General features: G+C 44.8%; 1 protein-coding gene across 1 annotated transcript in view; it reads right to left on the minus strand.

Moving 5' to 3' along the window:
- Positions 1-19,831, minus strand: part of TNFRSF21 (TNF receptor superfamily member 21) — a 66,158-nt gene that overhangs the window by 19,337 nt on the left and 26,990 nt on the right. Inside the window, exon 4 of the mRNA XM_006727570.3 lies at positions 2,878-3,143. Within this exon, the coding sequence (XP_006727633.1) occupies positions 2,878-3,143 (266 nt within the window). The remainder of the gene's footprint in view (positions 1-2,877; positions 3,144-19,831) is intronic.

The following is a 19,831-nucleotide window of genomic DNA, read 5'->3' on the forward strand; positions in this document are numbered from 1 at the left end:
CCATTACATACTGTGTGATTAGTAAGAGCTGACCGGCAGAAATCCATGTTCCTTGGCTATTAAAATTAGAGTCAAGAGCTGGGTCCACAATGTGGCTAGACAATGATGGGCATTATGAAAACATGGACCGAGAAGCTTAATATTGGCTTCTTAGCCTCCGTCATCACACACAGGCAACACTAGAACCACAGAGAAAGCTATAGGATGCACTGATGCCCCTTTCCCTTAAAAAATAAGTAACAAAATAGATATTAGAATCTTGGATATAGACGAGATAAGAGGAAAGAACTAAAGGGTACAAGAGTTTGGCACTTGGGGACTACGTATTTTGTTTTGTTTTCTTATTCACTGACGCTGTGATTTTTGTTATGAATCACTCTCCTTGATATGCAGTCTTCTCCAGAGACTTTGGGCTCACCTTTCCCAGCACCTATGACAGTGCCTGGAATAAAGCAGGTGCTCAGTAGGCATTCATGGACCTCAACAGAATCATCAGAGAAACATACAAGTAATTTGTTACAGTTAATACTCCACCACCATCATGACCCCCTCCAAAAGAGAAGTAACTCCGAACACTAGGACCAAATTCTAAATGCTGAGTGTACAACAGAAAAATGAAACAGACTTGCAGAATCCAAAAGCGAATGAAGTTTTAACAATTTTTTTTGGCAAATCTGACCCAACGTTACAAATCTCAGTCAATGCTAACAAGGAAGAATGGGTTGTCACACAAACCACTGTCTGCTCTCCTGAAACCGAAATGAGGAGGGCCTCCCTCTCAATTTAGCACAAACAAAGCCCTACCTATCCTTTCTCGGGTGCCCCTTCAGCTTAGTCATTTGATGAAATACTTTAAATCACAAAAGTAACCTGTTTTCACTGCAGAAAAAAAAAAAATCACTTCTAATTGTACCACCTGGAATTAGTAATGTAACATTAACATTTGTGCTTTTTCATTTCCCCATGTTTATGTATTCCCGTGGTTATATTTCTAATGAGAAACCTCCTTTTCCCTTAAAAATTCATCATAATCATCTTTCCACTTTATCAAATATTCCATTTAACCAAATCCTAACACTGCATCAACCACATTTTACCTTTCTTGTAAGTATCATCAAAAAGATCTAATGACTTATTCTCCAGTATCTGGATCCTTCTTCAGGTCTGCTGCTCATCTTACCAGCTCTTAAAGTCAACATTCCAAGGAAGCCCATTCATGTTTGAGCCACACTTCTGATATCGTTCTCAGGAAGTTACAAGACATTGGTGTGTGCCTTTGAATGTTTACCATCCCTTCTATTCATAAATATTTTTTTCTGAAATTCCACATCTCGAAGAAGTTAAAAATATGCCAGGAGTTTAAAGACCACTTTCAGCATCATTTAGCACTATAAACTTTATCCAGTCACATAAATAAAAGATCCACCTGATAAATGTTTACTTTCATAGTGAAGAAATACTACACTGTTCATATAAAAAAGAATAAAAGCACTTGGACCTCTTAAATATATAAAACTGAGTCCCTTGATATACAAAACTTGGTACAGAATGATCGTAAATTACAGTTGATGGGGGAAAGTCTCTCTCCAGCTCTTTAGATAATGAGTTTAGAGCACTGGAAAATAACAGCAACAGAATGGCCTTTTAAATTTTAAGTGGGTTTTATCAGGTCTCGGTGGCAACATTTCCTTTACTTTGGGAATACGTTCGGAAACTTTAATCGAAGTCTGTGAGACATATAAGTCAATACCCAAATTTGTACTTAATTCATGGCCTTTCAGGGATGCATACTATGAGTAAGGAAAGGCTAAGTAAAATCAGTTACGTTATGATCATAACTACCATTTGTAAAACACCTTCAATGCATCAGGCATCCCATGTACTTTACCTCTAATCTTAATTAGCCCATTAAGGCTGGCTTACACATGAGAAAACAGAAACAGAGAAAGTTGAAGTAACTTGTCCTTGGTCACCCAGCTAATAAGTGTCAGAGCCAGGATTCAAATCCAAATGCCTGGCTCCAAAGTCAAAGCTCAGTGACCAGTGACTATTAGTAAATCACACTCCTGGGTCCCCTCAGTTCCCATCTGATGTGCAGACTGAACCAGCCCAAGAAGAAGGATCGATCAATCCTGTTACCCACTGCTGTCAGCACGATCTGCATCCTCAGAAGGTAAGATCGAGGCTCCCTAAACTATATCACAAAAAAATATCCTGGGGGCAATGGGTGGGTGGAGAGAGAATAGGAAAAAAAAAAAAAATCTTCCTTCTTGGATTTGTTCCAAGTGTGTTACGCAAAATGAGACTTTACATGGGATAACAAGAAGCAGATCTGGCTGTATGGTCTGATGCTAGAATATACCCCAAATAGGATGATTCTCAACTTTGTACATTAGCATTATTTAGGGAACTTTTTAAAATACTAATTTGTGGTCCTCCCCCTAGAGATTCTGATCTCACTGGTCTACAGTGGGGTCCAACTATCAGAATTCTTTTAAAGTTTCTAGATGGGGGCGCCTGGGTGACTCAGTCAGTTAAGCATCTGCCTTCTGCTCGGGTCATGATCCCGGGGAACTGGGATCGAGCCCCACATCAGGAGAATCTGCTTCTCCCTCTCTCTCTCTGCTCCTCCCACCGCCTGTGCGCCCTCTCTCTCTATCTCTCTCTCAAATAAATAAGTAAAATCTTTAAACTAATACAAGTTAAAAAAAAATAAAGTTTCTAGATGATTGTAATGGACAACCACTGAGAACCACGGCCCTAGAAGGGGAATGTGTGTTAACCAAAACACCTAACATCTGTATTTTTCCTTATTATATATCCCTGGTTCAGGGAGCAAAAGGTTAGTTGTAAAGACCAACAACCCAGGTACATTACCTGGGCCGTATCTTCCATCAGCCCCCGAATCTTCTCCACGACATCATTGCGTCGGTGCTGACGCAGGGCGCTGATTAACTGGGCGAGGCTGGCCTCGGGCCCCCGGATGGTCCAGTGCTGCAGAGCGGCGTAGGCCCGCTCATGGTCGGCCGTGTACCCGTTGGAGAAAGCAGCCACTTCTCTCTCACTGGCATTGCACAGAAACTGGTAGATGTCCTTCCACTGGCTTCCAACTTGGGCTGCGACGAGTTTCAGGATGTCAATCCCTAAACCATAGGGAAAATAAAATTAAAGACAAATCCATGGGATTGGCATGGGAGGGAAGGTCTTTCTATATGGCTACTCTATTCTAATGAATTAAAAAAAGAAGCACGCTCTCCCATTGTTACCTGTCAAAGGAATGGACTGCCTTCTCTAAGCACTCAGCATCTGCAGCCCCTCCTGGGGACGAATTAGGTGCCCTCCTGCAAATTTCACTTCCTGAATGTGGAGCGAGAAGAAGGAGCGAATCCTAGAAGGACAATAACTACCCCTCAAAAAGCTGTTTTGAAACAAGTGTAAACAAATAGAGGCCCCCCAGACCAAAAAAGTGGTGACTTCATGAAATTAAGAAAAAAGTAAACTACGGATTAAAACTGCCGTGGAGATGATCCAACACTGTCTGGATAAAGGGTCTTCAGATTCTAGCAATAGTGTCCTTTATGTCAGCCGACAGTGTGCCCAGCCATTCCAGCCCCAGGGAGGCACTCCTGAAGGACTTCTGGTTCCTGGTGCTCAAATCCTATGCTCAACAAGCAATTTTCTGATCTATTATTCAGTCTTGTAAGTTGACCTGTACAGTTATAATGGAGACAACAACCAAAATGACAGTATAATAATAATCACTATAGTCTCCCGGGGTTTTATGTTAAGGTGTTGGCTCTTGGAACATTCCAATTGCACAGATAAGGCAATAACACCTAGGAAAATTGTGATTTGCCCAATATCACAAAGGTAGCTGGGTGGGAACTGAACCCAACTCACTGGACAGTGTATTCTATTGTCATTCTGGCTTCTCAGTCACTTGTAAACTGGGTCGGTGTGGGTCTGCAGTATGCAGATCTGAGGAGAGCAGGGTGAAATGCCAAGTCAAATCTCAAAGCTGCAAGCTCAGGATGAGCCCTTGGCACCAACTCTCTGTGAGGTGTGGCTTTCCCTGAGCAGCACGCTCTGGCGTCTTCCTCTTCAAAGCACCTTCTCTCTGTATTTATACACTGGCTTTGTCCAAACTGCTACATGGGGTCATAAAGAACCTCACGGTATGGGATCCGGCAGTTTACCACACAGGGGGGGTGAGTCCTCTCAGCCAATACCATGTCTTTGAATGAAGCCATACCCACATGACCAGATACCAGAGTTATAATAGTTAACAATGTCTTTAAAACACTAACAACTAAAAAAAAAAAAAAAGAGTCAAGTTTCCAAGTGAAGTAGGAAAAAAAAGGGAAAGAGAATAAAGAAAAGCTTCCTATTACAGAGAAGTGAATTTTTCAATTAACTAGAGGTTAACCAGGGGAAAACAATCTTTTTTTTGCTCCCATCAGTTGTTGGGGAAAATATCTATAAAATTAGCTCTCGATTTTTGCCTAAGAAAAGCGCAATACTAATTCCAGAAGTTTCTTTGAAAATGGAGGACTTGGTGTTTCCTCAACATAAATCCTTACTCTGCCATGCCAGCCTGTAGAGGCAGCTGATCTGCAAGAGTGCATATGCATCCTGAATCAACCACCCACAAATGGCTTTTGAAAAGTTAAGTTCCTAGTAGAAGGCTGCTTTCTTGTCGACTCTAAGAGTAGAATGCCACAGAATGAGGCATGACTGCAATTTTCACATGATTTTCCCTGGCAGTGTGAAATACACTTGAACCAGCTGCTTTTCAATTTTCAGGGCAATGTTTTAGCCAGATACAGAGCTTTTGATTTCAAGCAACAGACTCAAAAAAAAAAAAAAAAATTCCATGTCCTATTTAAAACCCTGCAGGTAATGTTAAGGAGCAAACCAGCTCTTTGTGATTGATGTGGTAGGTTCCTCCAAATACCAAAAGGCACATTAGTCCCTGAATCTTAATTTAGGTTAATTTGACGAAGGCCCACAGTGCCTTACATGAAAACATGACTGCATTTTCTTGTACATGGGACCTTTGCTTAAATCTTCATAATGCCGAAGACAGTGTGGCTTTGGGCAAACCACTAACTGTCATGTCCATTTCCTCATTTGTACAATAGACATACTCACTATGGTCCCTGGGGATGAGCTGATTAACATTTTCTATAGAGTTGATTTATTTTTGGAAGTACCCCATCATTATTAATGTTCCATATACTGAACACTAAAACTTAAGACTAAATGCATTTCTGATGCAAATACATGCCTTTATAGAGTAATTACAGAGTTTAAAAGGCTCAAACGTAACAACAGTTCCCTCTTCCAAAACCCAACATTTATACTTTCTTTTCAGCCACAAAATAAAGAAAAATGAGGAAAAAAAAGAAAAACACAAAGAATGGACACAATGAGATTTTCCTTCAACCAACATTGACTGGAAGCTAAATTTAAAGCCCACAAATCAGGTCTCATCTCACTTTTTTTCCTAGGAAAACGTGGAGTCGATGCGCGGGAGCTGCCCTGGGTCAGCAGTGTTCTTGGGCACAGCCCCCTCTCATGGCCCAGTTGATAAATCTAAAGATGCCAGAGAGAATGGCTAGTGACAGCAGCCTTCCAACATGGCGCGGGGTCCCGACCCCACAGCAGGGGAGGGGCCCCTAAGCGCACTGCACCTTGTCCCCACCCCACCAAAGGGGAAATTAAAGCTTGCAGGGTATTTCAAGAGTATTTGTTGAGCAGTCACTGCGGGTTCCTGGGTTTGCTGGACTGAGAACCCTTACAAAATTTTAATACAGAAAGAATTTATCCCCAAGAAAATCAAGTAATGCCAATGAAACATAAAATTTGATGGACTTTGAAAGTGTTCTTTGTTCAGAAAAAAGTTTTAGGCAAAACAAAAGAATACAACTACAGAGCAAAGCAGGAAGATAATTAAACCAGATTAAGAGAGTTACCTGGGGGCTGGGGCCCGGAGGTGGAGGTTCCTGGGTAAAGAAACAGAAGGGACTTCCAAGGTAGTCACAAGGTTCTATTTGCTAAACTGGATGCTGGGGAAATGGGTCTTCCTTTTATCTTATTACTTTATTATTGGTTCAAGGTCAGCTAGCTAGTTAATGGTACCTCTGTTGCGGTTCATAGGGAGGGAACGTGGTGTAGTAAGGAGCTTTATTATATGCTGGAATTATGAATGCACTCGGGGTTGGATATGATGTGTATGCTTTCTTCCTGACCTGTTATTACTGACCAAGCAAATGCTAGTAAAGTTTTCTCTGGGGCGAAAAAGTTTATTTCTTTTCTTTAAAATTATGGTATGGTACCCTTGGGGGTCGGGGGAGAGAGAGGGGTCAACAAACTTTTTCTGTAAAGGCCAACAGTAAACATACTAGGTTTTGAGTACAGGGAGGTCTCTTGCAATTCCTCCTGCAACATGAGATGGCCCATGGCTATATAGTTCACCAACCCTCGAAACTGTTGCAATTTTAAGGGACCATAGCTAAATTACCAAACGGAATAAAGATTTAGAAAAACATTTTGTTAAACACCCCTCCACACACACACACACACACACACACACACACACACAAGACGATGCAAATTCCCACCCCAATTATGAATGTGACATAAGGGTTAGGGAAATGGAGACCAACTCTCTGGCTGACAGAGTGCCCCAGTCCCCTGTCCCATCAGAGTTCCAAGTTTTCATCAAGACTGGAGACAGATGTGTTGAATCGATCTGACCCCTTTAGCTGAAAGTGATGCCAAGTCTCTTTTTTCGTAGGTTGAAAACAACACATCCCTCAACCCACCAAAGTGCTGACAGGGGTATGGAGCTTAACTTTGCTTTTCCTGTAATGTCAGGTCCTAGAGCTCCGAGAATGAAGCTTCTAAAGAAATCGTCACGGGCGCCTGGGTGGCTCAGTTGGTTAAGCGACTGCCTTCGGCTCAGGTCGTGATCCTGGAGTCCCGGGATCGAGTCCCACATCGGGCTCCCTGCTCAGCGGGGGGTCTGCTTCCCCCTCTGCCCTCTTCCCTCTCGTGCTCTCTGTCTCTCATTCTCTCTCTCAAATAAATAAATAAAATCTTTTAAAAAAAAAAAGAAAAGAAATCGTCACAGGAGTCAAGCAAGCCCTTATCCACCAGACGCTGTTCGCGCCAGGAGCTGTGTGCGAGAAGGTGGCCCTGGCCCCAGGACAGAGCTTTTGAATTGTAAGGGGCAGGTAGTGGAAAGATCATGAACTTGGCCATCACGAGCTATGGATTCAAATGCCATGACTTGTCAGTTGTGTGACTTTGAAAAACGAGCACCTCTACGATTTCAGTGTCCACATCAATAAAAGGACAACACCACCTCTCCTCTCATAGGGTAGGTAAGGCGATTTATGAGATCACATAGTAAAACCAGCAAGCCAAGAGTCTGAGCGCACATCAGTTTCGCTTCCTCCATCCCCGCCATCTCTGCACCGACAAGTCATCAGGGCAATGGACCTAAAAGGTGGCGGGAGTTTTGCAGACATGGGTTTTAGCGCCAGGAGACTGTAGGTACTGGATGATGAAGGCAAGCGCCACAATCCTGGCTTCCTGTGCTTTCCGGCACCTCACTAGTACATGTCAAAAGGGGCACCGCCACCCTGAAGATCTTATCGGGGTGACAACATTAATTTGAGGCTCAATTTTTTAAGCTCCATGTCAGCTCCAGTATGCAAAAAAAAGAGTTCCACCTCTTTTCATAAAAACCTGAATTGACCTTTATCATCAGAGAAGGTATTAGAGCTCTTTCCTTGTAGAGATAAACACCTGAAATGAGTGCCATCCTTAAGAACCCACATTAAAGCCTCGGGGCGCCTGGGTGGCTCAGTTGGTTAAGCGACTGCCTTCGGCTCAGGTCATGATCCTGGAGTCCCAGGATCGAGTCCCGCATCGGGCTCCCTGCTCAGCGGGGAGTCTGCTTCTCCCTCTGATCCTCCCCCTCTCATGCTCTCTGTCTCCCATTCTCTCTCTCAGATAAATAAATAAAAAATCTTTAAAAAAAAATAAAAAATAAGAACCCACATTAAAGCCTCGCTGGATGAGGGTTGAAGGACAGTGATGACAGAGCCCGAGTAAACAAAGGCCATTTATAACGCACAACACAGCACCCCGTTTCACGCTCTGCACCCGGCTTCGCACAGAATGGGTTCATGGGAGACATGAGCAGGTTATAGACTTGGGTACCAAACTTATGGTACCACCATATGATGGTACCAAATTCTCATCATTTAAAAAATTCAAGTATTCCCACAGCATCTCCCAATGCTTGTGAAATGTAATGTCAGTTCTCATTATTCTTCTAGAAAGAGAGACAGAGGGACAAATAATGAGAAAATTCCCATCGAGGTAATGAATACACAACCTCCTCCCAGGACAGATGACTCCACAGTTATCCCCATACTGGTTTCTCTACACAAAGCAGTCTCCTGTGAGGCACACAAAACACAGGAGACAATGAGCTAAGGTTCTCTCCCTTCTACCATCACCCTAATTCCTGCCCCCCAGACATTGCTCTTTATTAGCACATGCTGTGACCTCAGGCTTCTAAACGGCAGGTACAGGGGCAGCACATCCATATGTACAGAGCAATGTATGTCAAGTTCGAAATCTGAATACAAGTGTGGCTTTAGCCTTCCTAGAATTGATGTTCTTCCCTATACAATGGTCATGTCCTCACTGATGCCTTTTCTGACCACCTTCTGCCCAAGCCCCATGTCAACTTTGACTATCATTATCTCCATCACCTCCCAGAGCCTAGCACATACTAGGAATACAATGAATACCTTGAATGGATGAATGAATGAATGAATGGGAGCCTTTTTTGTCAGCTTCCCCTCTTGCCCCTACACACACCTTTTATCATCTCATTAATCTCTACGGCTGCAGCCACTGAGAACCTGGGGGGCCACATGCCAACACATCCTTGTCGTGAAGCCATGCCAGATCAATCTCACGTGGTCCCCGATGGCTAGAAGCTGGGCTTCCTGGCACAGGAACCCCATTCTTGTGCAGGAGCCTCTCCATCTGGCGGTGCCCTCCTCCCCATCAGGGTGGTCCACCACGTCCATGTCAGGCACCAGAAGAAAAGTCTCCTGGGTTCTGCCCCTGCAGAGAGCAGCTGTCTAGACCAAGGTTTGTCTGGCCTGATTACACAGTAAGTGCTTCTAAAAGCAACAAACTCGAAACATGCGCATGTGTTTTGTAGTAACTAGTATATCATAGGATGATTTAAAAATGGGCTATCAACAGGGATCACTCCCAATACATCACACAGGAAACTGCTTTATCAGCGCTTGGGAGCTCAGAATGCCCCAAGTTAAAAATACCCCTTCCCTAGTTGAAGTAACAAATGTTAGAGGAACTGCTTAGACTTCATTTTAACCCAAAAAGTGACTTCTAAAGCAGAATTAATCACTATCTTATTGAAGGTTCAATGGACAATCATCCTAAGTTCAGATGAATTCCCTAAGCTACTGACAAACCTGTGCAAAGGTCTGTCTCATCAAGCTAATGATGGACTGTTCACCAATGACAAGTTCTATCAAAACAGTAGACAATTTTCCAGATGGAAAAACCAGATGCCACTGATGTGATAAGGAAAACCAATAACCTTTTATTTCATTCCATGGAGAAAAACAAAAAGCACAAAGCCAAAAATCCCTCCTTCCTCCTGGTCTTAGTCTGTGTCTGAAGTTGTTCGTTTATTTATCCAACAAAAATGTATAGAGCAGTGACTCCATCCCGACACTATCCTAGGCTCTGGGGGCATGGTGGGACACGGAGCAAAACCAAAGCCTTTCCTCGTGAAGGCTGCATTCTCCTGGGGGACACGGGAAGTAATAAAATATTTAGTGATAGATAGTGAGGCCTGCTGAAGAGAAAAATAAAGCAGGGACCAGGGATGGGAGGGCAGGACTGCCATTTTAGATATGGGGCCTTCTTCCTCAAAGCTAAAAGGCGGCCTCGCTGAGGTAACATTTGAATCAAGACCTAAAGGAGGTAAGATAGCAAGTCATGCAGGTTATGTGAGGGAATGGACTCCTAGGCAGAAGGAACAGCACGTCTGCGGGATAGAAGGGCGCTGGCATGCACGAGGAGGAGCAGGGGGGCTGGTGTGGTGGAAGCCAGCGGGCAAAGGGGGAGGGTGACGGGGGTCACAGGCTGAGAGACAAATGGGGAGTACGGATTGCACTGGGTCTTGAGGCTGCTACTCTGCATGCAACAAAAAGTCCGTGGGGACTATTAAAAAAGTCTCAATGTCTCAATCTTGAATGGCACTATGTGACTTCCATTTGGGGGGGATCATTCTGGCTGCTGTGTCAGGAATACATGGAAAGGTCACAGGCAGAGGAGGAGCCACCAGTCAGAGCCCACAGCCATCATCCAAGGGAGGGGACTGACTTCATTTGGGCCAGAGGGGCCATAGTGGAAATGACAGGAAATGGTCAACTTCTGTATATATTCTGAAGGAGGAGCTGATGGGATTTGCTACCAGGTTTGCTAACTACGGGGTGCAAGAGAAGGGAAGGAGGCACTCTCTAATGTTCTGGCCTAAGCAACTGGAAGGCGGGAGGGGGCTCTTTCTGCAATGGGTGACTGACGTGGGGATGTGCTTTGGGATTTGGTTTAGACATCTTAGGTGTCGAGCATCTAGACATCTGGGTCGTTCAGGCAAAGGGAGAGGGTATTTGCATGTTGCATTCAGGTGCAAAAACAGGCTGGATCTACGCACTTGGGAATCACCAGCAGATAGATGGTCTTTAAAGGTCTGGGTCACCACAGGAGGGAGCATGTGCAGGGAGAAAAGCCCTGGAGCTGTCCACTGTTCACACGTCAAGTGAAAGAGGAGGAACCAGCCAAGGAGATGAAGAAGGAATAGCCAGAGAGGTGGGAGGAGGACCAGCAGAGAACAGTGTCCTGGAGGCCAAGGTAAGGAAGTGTTTCGCGGAGAAGGAAATCAAGAGTGTTCAATGCTGCCAAGAGACCAAGCAGAGGAAACTAAACTGAACAGTACAGTTAGAATCATGTGGTCAGACCCTATGGAAAAGACGCAAGATTGGCTAAGATACTGCCATAGTTCACGGATTCTAAGACATCTGAACCCGTATTTGAATCAATGCCTTTTCACAGCTTGGTGACGGTGGGTTTTCTTCCTTAGTGGCATATAAGAAAACGATATGTCACCATCAGTGGTGTCTTAGATTTGGTAAGACATAGTAAGAGTCACTATTTTTTAAACACGTAAACTTGAACCCACCTATTTTTTAAAAGTCGACATACCATCAACACACAATGTGTCAAATTCTGTGCATACCCTGCAATGTTAACAACCATTTACTCCTGAAGAACGATCAACAGAAATCTAGAAATTCCTCCTCCTCGGCAAAATCTGCTTACATAACACCTGACCAGGTTGATTCAAGGGCACTCATTTTTAAGGATTTTGTTTGTTTGTTTGTTTCCTTTTGTATTTTAGTCCTATGTGGGGGGAGAATGCTGATTTGTCTTTCAATATCCCAAATAGCTTAAATTCAAAAGCTGTTAGTTAGGTAAATTACAAAATAAAATACGCATTTAAAAATAAATACCTTTTATACCCTAAAGCCTAGAGGAAGACGTCATCAGTGGGCGAGCCTGGGGTGGGGGGACAGCCGCCTGTGACACCCCAGGGCCAAAGCCCCTCTCTGGCCTCTTTGGGCATGAGATAATGCTATTTAGGCTACAGTGATAAGAAGAGGCTTTTCTCCTGCAACAGTTCTGCCTGCTGTATAATCCCCTGACATCCTCAGCGGTTAAACAGAAAGGTGCGGTCTGCTGGAAGTGGCATCACTGGATGCAAAGGTGAAGGCAGTAGGGTGAGAGGTTCCGGGGCAGGGGGAAGCCTCTTGAAGCCACTGGAAAATCACTGCAGTAGGGCAGCCTCGGGGACAGGGCAAAGGACACAGCAACCTCTTCAGTGAAACAATCCGCTCCCTTCAGCCCAGCTTCCCGGTGGTTACACTTCCAGTCTACTTCCCATAGGAAATTTGGGCCATCTGGAATTTTTAGTCAAGGAGGCTTCAGGCAAAGCAGGAATGTTTCTCTGTGGGCAGCTGTCTGCTGTCTGGGGCTGAGAAAACCCAAGTTCAACAGACGTGACTTCCGATTAGCAAAGCACCTCTGACTTATCGGTCACAGCCTTTATTTTTTCCAAGAACCCTCGGAGCCTTGAGCCCATTGGGTATCTGGCTTTCGAATTCTCCCCTTTTAAGCAATCGAAGAAAAAAAAGCAAAAAGGAGGAAACCAGTGTGACTTCTACAAAGGACAACTCCTTACTGATGATAATTTTGTAGTTGTTTTACTTCAGAACAAGCTGGGCTTTGCTAAGGGAAATAACATTTTCTTAATGGAGCATGACTAAAAAAAAACAAATCAACCATAGAAACCTAGACATTTCCAGCCTCAGGTGATTCACGGGAAATCCAGACTGTAAGAATCACGGGGCAGTATCTAGAGTCAGACTGATGCCCAAGTTTAAAACCTGGCTTTGCCACTTCCTAGCTGTGTGACCTGGAGTGAGTTACTCCCTCGGCCTCAGTGTCCCCATCTGCAAAGTGGTGATGATAGTGGCCTACGTCCCAGGGTTATGGAAATTCGGTTAGTATTTAGAAAATACTTAGAGCAGGATATGGCGCTCGGTCAGCATAAGTCTTTGTTGAAGAAAAGTAAACAAGACTTAATGGCAGCAGAGACCTCTCTTATAACGTTAGAAAAATAGATTTCATAATCACAGTGTAACAGGTCTTCTTTGCATCCCAGAATCATGTCGTGATCTTGCCTATGTCAATACTAAGAAACACCCCACAGTGTCACTTTAGGAAAAAAAAAGAGTGGAGAAGTACTTATTATCAAATTCCTAACACACATTTGTTCTTCTTTGAATGCTGCATAGAGTAGTTTTCGTAATTCAGTTGAAATGTTTTAAGTCATTCCTGAAACCTGATGGAAGAGAATACTGATACTGTTCAAATACATATGGGGCACAGCTTCCAGTTACTCAACTTCTGTCCCCTAACCAGTCACTGCAACCTTGAGGAAAGATTAATGCCAGAAATACCATCCCACCTGGACTGCATCCCTGGAAAGAGGAGGAAGGCTGCAGAGCTGGGAATCCAAGAGAAGAGTTTCCTTCACAACCCCCACAAAGACCAATTCTCCCACACCTGACCCATCCTAAAGGAGGAACCACAATTTGGGAAGAAAGGAAACACATTTCCTAAGCCTATCGTTGGGATTCATAAGGACCCAGAACCAAGAATGCTGTTCCTGACTAAGACCTAAAGACAAGGCAGATGAGAAGGGAAAGGCTTTGCGTGTTTGCTAGGTAACGTGAGATGTCATGTATTGCTTCGCTTGAGCAGTGGGTTGTGGATAGGGGACAGGACGGAAGAAACAAAAAATATATTACCAGAAACTCTTCACACCTAAAATGCAGCTTGGTTCAAGGACTGGGTCTGAACTTTTTAAATAAGAACACAAGCAAATTATGTCCCGGTTCTGAAGCAGCACTGTTTCCCCAAAGAAAAGTTTTTACATACAGATTGGGATATCAGCCTTATACAAATAAAGTTATGCAATCAAGTTAATGCAAATAAGAGGTTTAACCACCAAGCCAGCTGTTCTACACTTGAACTTTATCTTGGGGTTTCAAGCCTGAGATACAGAAGCGGTTTGGTTGTGGATTGTGTTTAACCTCACCATTCAGTTTCTGCAACACTGAAGGATAGGATTTTAGAATGGAAGACGTTAGAGATCTTGAATCCAAGACCTTCATCATACCCGTGAGCACCATTCAGGCCCCACAAGCTCCGTCCCTTTGCACAGCTTTCCTCACAGCCAACGCTGCCCCACTGCACCTGCCCCTGGGCATGGCGTGCTCCCCCCTCCCATGGCCCCAGGCCGCACTATCGCCTCAGAAGTGCTCCTCACACCACAGGAGCAGGCTGAGTGAGCAGAAGTCCTTTGTCTCACCCTCGAGAATGCTGAGAACCAGAGCCATATGCCACACCATCAGTTCCTTTTAAGCTGTTTTTGTACTGCTCAATCAGGCCTTGAGGCGTGTTATGGCCAATGTTCTTGTATAGATGTTTTCTCTGCAGCCATTTCTCCTGGCGCCTATGACTCATTAAGTCTCACCCTTAATGGAGTTCTACTTCTGTAGATCGGATACAACTGTCCCTCCGCCCTGACCTCAGCTCTCCACGAATGCTGAGTACAGCTCAACTTCCTGACCTTCCCGTGAGGAAAGAGAGAAAGAAAAAGAAGCAGAGCTCACAGCCTGATCAATATTACATATGATCTCATTCGATCCTCAGAAACAACCCCATGAGACGGGAGTTATGTCCACATTCCAGATAGAAAAACTGAGGAGAGGTTCAGTAGCTTGGCACAGTTGCCTAGTAAGGGCTGAGAGTCAAAACCCAGGCCAGTCCGACCCGTCGGCACCTCATCCCTCACAGCACCATGCCGCCTCCTGGGACTAAGCACAGTGTTACCAACCCCATCTTTCCTGAGTCTTGCTTGCTTCTTTGAACGTAAATCTTCTGAATATGTCTTCCGCCAACCCTTACTCCCCTTCATGGCGTCATAGAAAAGGAGGCAAATGGAAATAAAGGAGAAATCTGTTACAACCATGTATTTGCGATAATCTAGGTTTCAGCTGTCTGCCCACATTCCACCCTTCCTCCAAACAATGGAGAGACACGAGTGAGCAGCAGTGTTGCACACTAGTTCCCAGCTCAGAATCCAAGGCCGACTGCCTGAATGCTAGTCCTGGCTCACCACGGGCTTGAGGTGTGACCTTTGTCGGGTCACGTAACCTTTCTGTGCCTCTATGTTCTTAATGTGTAAAATGGGCATGATCCTGACATTAGAAGGTTGTTCTAGGAATTAAATAAGAATGTACCTATAAATCCCATAGAACAGTGCCTGGCACACACTAAGCATTCAATAACCATGAAGTATTATTTCTCTCTCTCCCCCCAAACCAGTGTGTCAATAGCAAGGCCTTACACAGGTTACCTTGGAGCAATCTGCTTACAGAATAATCCTGGAGAAGGGCATCTTCAAGTAAAACTGAGTTCAAGTCAGAGAATGTCAAGATCAACCAGAAAGGTGATCAAGTGCCTGAGAGACAGGCTAAGAGGGTGTAAAGAAAGGATAAATGAAGAGGGGATGATTTTGCCTCTTTAAGGTCGAGGTGGGAAGGTTACGTGTAGATTGTGAGAGTTTTAAGCATTTCTTTACTTTCACCTGCAGCCAAGATCTAATTCATCTCCAGCCATCAGCTCCTTCACCTCCCCCAGTCTGAAATCATCCAATGAAGATGCTCGGCCACCTCCGCTCCCCCCACACTGAATGACCACCTATGGACCATCACCACTCCCATGAAGGCAATCCAGGGAGAAACAAACCAGAGGATGTTCCCCTCTGAAACACGCCTTCATCTCTTTCTCCCTCATCCACTCCTGAATCCCTGAGGCCAAAGGGCTAAGTTCTTTTGCACCCCCAGTCGCAGCCTTCAGTAGCCTCACAGGTGAACAGCCTCTCCATTTTGTCATTCAAGAAACTGGAGTAATAGCTTCCAAACCAGAACTCTGGTTCTGAGCAGTACCCTGTAGTCCCCTGAGTGGAGAGGCAATGTGAAATATAAAAAGCACTGTCCCAGGAGTCAGGAGACTCAGCCCTAGTCTCTTCTCTCACCCTACTGGCCACGTAACCTTGGGCAAGGCACTGTTCTTCCCTGGGACTCAGTTTCAGCTTCTGTAAAATGATGGATTAGACACAAACACACACAAAACACACACACACACAATTCTCCATGATCTCCAACTTGCTCTCCAACTTGAAGCTCTCTCCAAAGAAACCTAAAACAAATACCCTTTATGTCACTAAAGCCTAGTCCTAGCACAGTACCTTGAACTTCGTGTTCACATACATATAATTAAATGAAAAATAACAAGTTAAGCAGTTTAATAATAATAATAATAATAATATTTTTTTTTGCCTTGGGATTCCTTAAAGGTGAACCTGGCTACAAACAGGAAAAGTTTACTTCAGATCCTATAGTCCCCTACTTCAGCCAAAGAATCAGGCAGATTGACCACTGAGTTTCTCTTTAGGAAAATAACTCAACATCTGGACAACAACTCTCAAACAGGAGATAATACAGCAGAAGACCAAAAAGAGAGGGAGAAACGCATAACTAAAAGGGAGAATAGCTCCTCTCCAACCTGATATCCCTCATAGCATTTTTCCCTGAAGAAATTCATGGCTGTCCTGGCTAAAGACAAATCCTGTGGACAGTGAAATAAATTCTTTCTGTAACCCCAGCCTTCCACTCTTAGGAAACATTTTTCCCACACCTTCAAGGATTACTGTTAGATTATCTTATAAAAATTCAAGCACAAAGTCCCAACAAATTACAAAGATACATGATCTGCGGTAAATGTGTAATTTAAGAACTTCTTTTTAAAAAAGAATTATTTATTTGACACAGAGAGAGAGAGAGAGAGAGCACAAGCAGAGGGAGCAGCAGGCAGAGGGAGAGGGAGAAGTAGGCTCCCCGCTGAGCAGGGAGCCTGATGCGGGACTCGATCCCAGGACCCCAGGATCATGACCTGAGCCAATGGCAGACGCTTAACCAACTGAGCCACCCAGGTGCCCCTAAGAACTTCTTTATAGGGGACAGTAACGCTCACACTAATGAGGTAATAAGAACTAATAAGAATACATGAAAGTTAAAGAGGGTTTCAGTATAGCAAAAGTCTGAACTTCTTTACTGATAGTTAGACTGAGAGGAAGGTACGGCCTAAACACATGTATCCTAGGAGCTGCCCACCCTTGACAGGTGGATATGAGCTGCTGGCCTCCTGCCAGCCTGTATGAGTGGAGTAACTTGTCCAAAGCAGGAAAGCATTTACCAAGTGCAAAGCTGTTCTCAGGAACTCTGTTGTGGCTGGGGTTCCCTGGCCCATAGGAGGAGACCAAGGTCTCCCTCAGCATAAAAATTCAGAAATGCATGAGCGCCTTGGACACGGCTTCTCCACTGCAATCGAGGTGACACACTTGAAGGGACTGAAAGACCTAAAAGCAGTTCTCTAATAGCTGCTCAGTCGCTACCATGCCACCGAAATGTCTCACACTCTCCCTAAAAGCATGCGCAGTTACTGCACATTCTCCTGGGCCTCCCCCCACCCCCGCCCCCCGGTGTCCTCACTTAAGTGGAAATTCTCACTGCCCTGACCTTACTCTACTGGAAGCACGAGGGAAAACTCTGCCGTGTGGCAGCGAGCACACAGTCCTTCCTCGGCATCTGTGTGGGGTGAAGCCTGGCCTCTTATCTCTGCCCGGCAGGCCCTGTACTCCACCCGCCAGCACCCCGCAGGATCAATCAGGGCAGTGTTTCCCGGGACAGGCATCGGCGGGATGGCAATATGCTCGGTTACAGCAAAATGGTCACGTAGATCGAAATCGGGTGTCCCTGTGGTGAGGGGTTCAAGTTTCCTCATTTTACAAACAAAGTTGAGATTCAAAGAGAGCTAGATTCAAAGAGAGGTAAAAACTAGTATTTTTCAGGAAGAGACGGAGCAGCCTTTTAGGAGAAGAACCAGATCCGGACTTCGGGTCTCATAAGCCAAGGTCATTTCTGCCACCACGGCTCCGCCTGTGGGCTGCAACCCAGACTGAAGAATGAACCCATGACTCGGCTCAACCAGCTCATACTTGTTAAAAGGACTGCATTTGGGATATCCTTACCCTGTGTAGCAGTCCCGCGTGCCTCCTTCCAACTCTCCTCCACAGCACTATTTGGGCACTGAATTAAGAAGGTATTCACAACCATTCACTCTCTGGGGTTCTCTCTGAGGACAGCTGGGGTGCGCTGGAGTCTACAGCTGGTGGCGTCTATCTACTGTCCCTCTTGGCCCCTCTCTCCACTCAAAGTATATCGGTTCCCCGAGCACACAGATGAAAGGTAGGCGAGCACATTGCACCCCAAGCTACTCTGTCTCCCTCTATGGCTCTGGTTCGCCCGACAGACAAATTGTAGCAAGTGAATGGCTGAGGTCTTGAGGTAAAAACTAGTATTTTTCAGGAGACAGAGGAAGGATGGAGCAATTTGTAAGCAAATTCCAGGGTAACTGCCACCTTTTCCTCACTCCCACATGTATCTGACGGTCCTGTTTTATAACTCATCCCTTCAGCAGTCCACAGACTGGGCAACAGTTACTGCTAAATATAAGGCGGAACACTAGTGGCTGGAACTCAAGAAGCTCTCCAAGAAGAACCAGACTGCTTCCTTAAGTGCAGCTGCATGCATTATAAAGGAGACTACTTTGGCCTTTTTCAGGGTCATTCTTTCTGTGAGTGAATCAGGAAACTGAGAGATTACCAGAGAGGACGGAGGTGATGATGAGTCATCTCCACCATCATCACCACCCTCATCACTACTAGCACTTTGCAGACTACTGGCTGGGTGGCCAGCGACATACCACACCAAGTGGTTAACCAACTGGACCTTGATCACATAGCTAGTAAGTGGAACCAGATTCCAGAGTTTTTGCTCTTAAGCACATATGGTAACACCTTTTTTCTAACCTTATAAACAGAGGCTCAGAGAAGTAAAAGGTCTTCACTGAAATGGACAGGGAATGGAAAATCTAGAATTTGAGAACCCAGCTTTATGGATGTCATTTCTAGTTTGTGATACTGCTTTCCTCCCAAAGCCTCCTTGTCTTCACCACCTCTGCCGCTCTCGCCTCTGCCCCAACCACAGGACTCCCATTAGGCTTCTCTGCTTAAGGCTCCCCCCAGACTAAGCCATTTCCGTTCTGCTTAAACACAAGCATTGAAGCGTTCACGAGTTAGCGGTTTTCTCTCTCTTCAGATCACCCAGCTCCCCAGTGTCCACGGGCCAAAGCGTTCCCCTCTGAAGAAGCAAATCACATGGAGGAATATCAGCAGTTTTTTGTAGCTGTTTTTTGCATATTTTAAAGCACTGCTGTCATGAAGCGTCCTTTAGCTCTGAATAAGAATTCTTGGTATCTATGGCAATGTCGTGTCAAGAACCCACCTTAATCCCTAACACCAAATATTATTGTAAGTCAAAAGGAAAAAAAAAATGCAATATTTCAGTGGGTTGAAAACAATCCAACCTTGAAAAGGATTAAGTAGATGAATTAGTTCATCGTTGCTCTCGACTAGTGTCATCTAGAACTTTCTATGATGGGAATGTTTTCTATCCGTCCTGTCCAATATGGCAATTAGTAGCCACGTGTGGCTGTCGGGCCTTTGAACTGTGGCTGGTACAACTGAGGTACTGAATTTTTTATTTTAGCTTATTTTACCTTTAAATTACATAGCGTGGGTGGCTAGCGTACGGGCCAGCCGGGCTCCAGACCACCCCTCCCAAGACCCCGTGCTATTTACCAGGCATGGGGTCACACAAATAAAACCCAGAGTCTGCTCTCTAAGGACTTACAAGCAATGTGGGGAGATAAACCACATACACACAAGCAATTAAACAGTGACAGACAATAAGAGCTACAGGAATTAAGAAAGAGCATCTTAGAACCTCGTTCTACAGAATGAGTCCTTTACCCTTTTGCTACTGGGGTTACAAAACAGTCTGCTTGAGAAAGAGTATGCCACCTGCCTGCATTATCGCTTCTGCGGTCCATTGAAAGGAGATGCCATTGTCCTTAGACGTCATGTGCTTGAAGTAGCTACCCCCGAAGGAATTGC

This window comes from Leptonychotes weddellii, chromosome 8 (assembly GCF_054177405.1).
Source record: "Leptonychotes weddellii isolate Sample4059 chromosome 8, ASM5417740v2, whole genome shotgun sequence".
In the NCBI taxonomy this organism is placed as follows: Eukaryota; Metazoa; Chordata; class Mammalia; order Carnivora; family Phocidae; genus Leptonychotes; species Leptonychotes weddellii.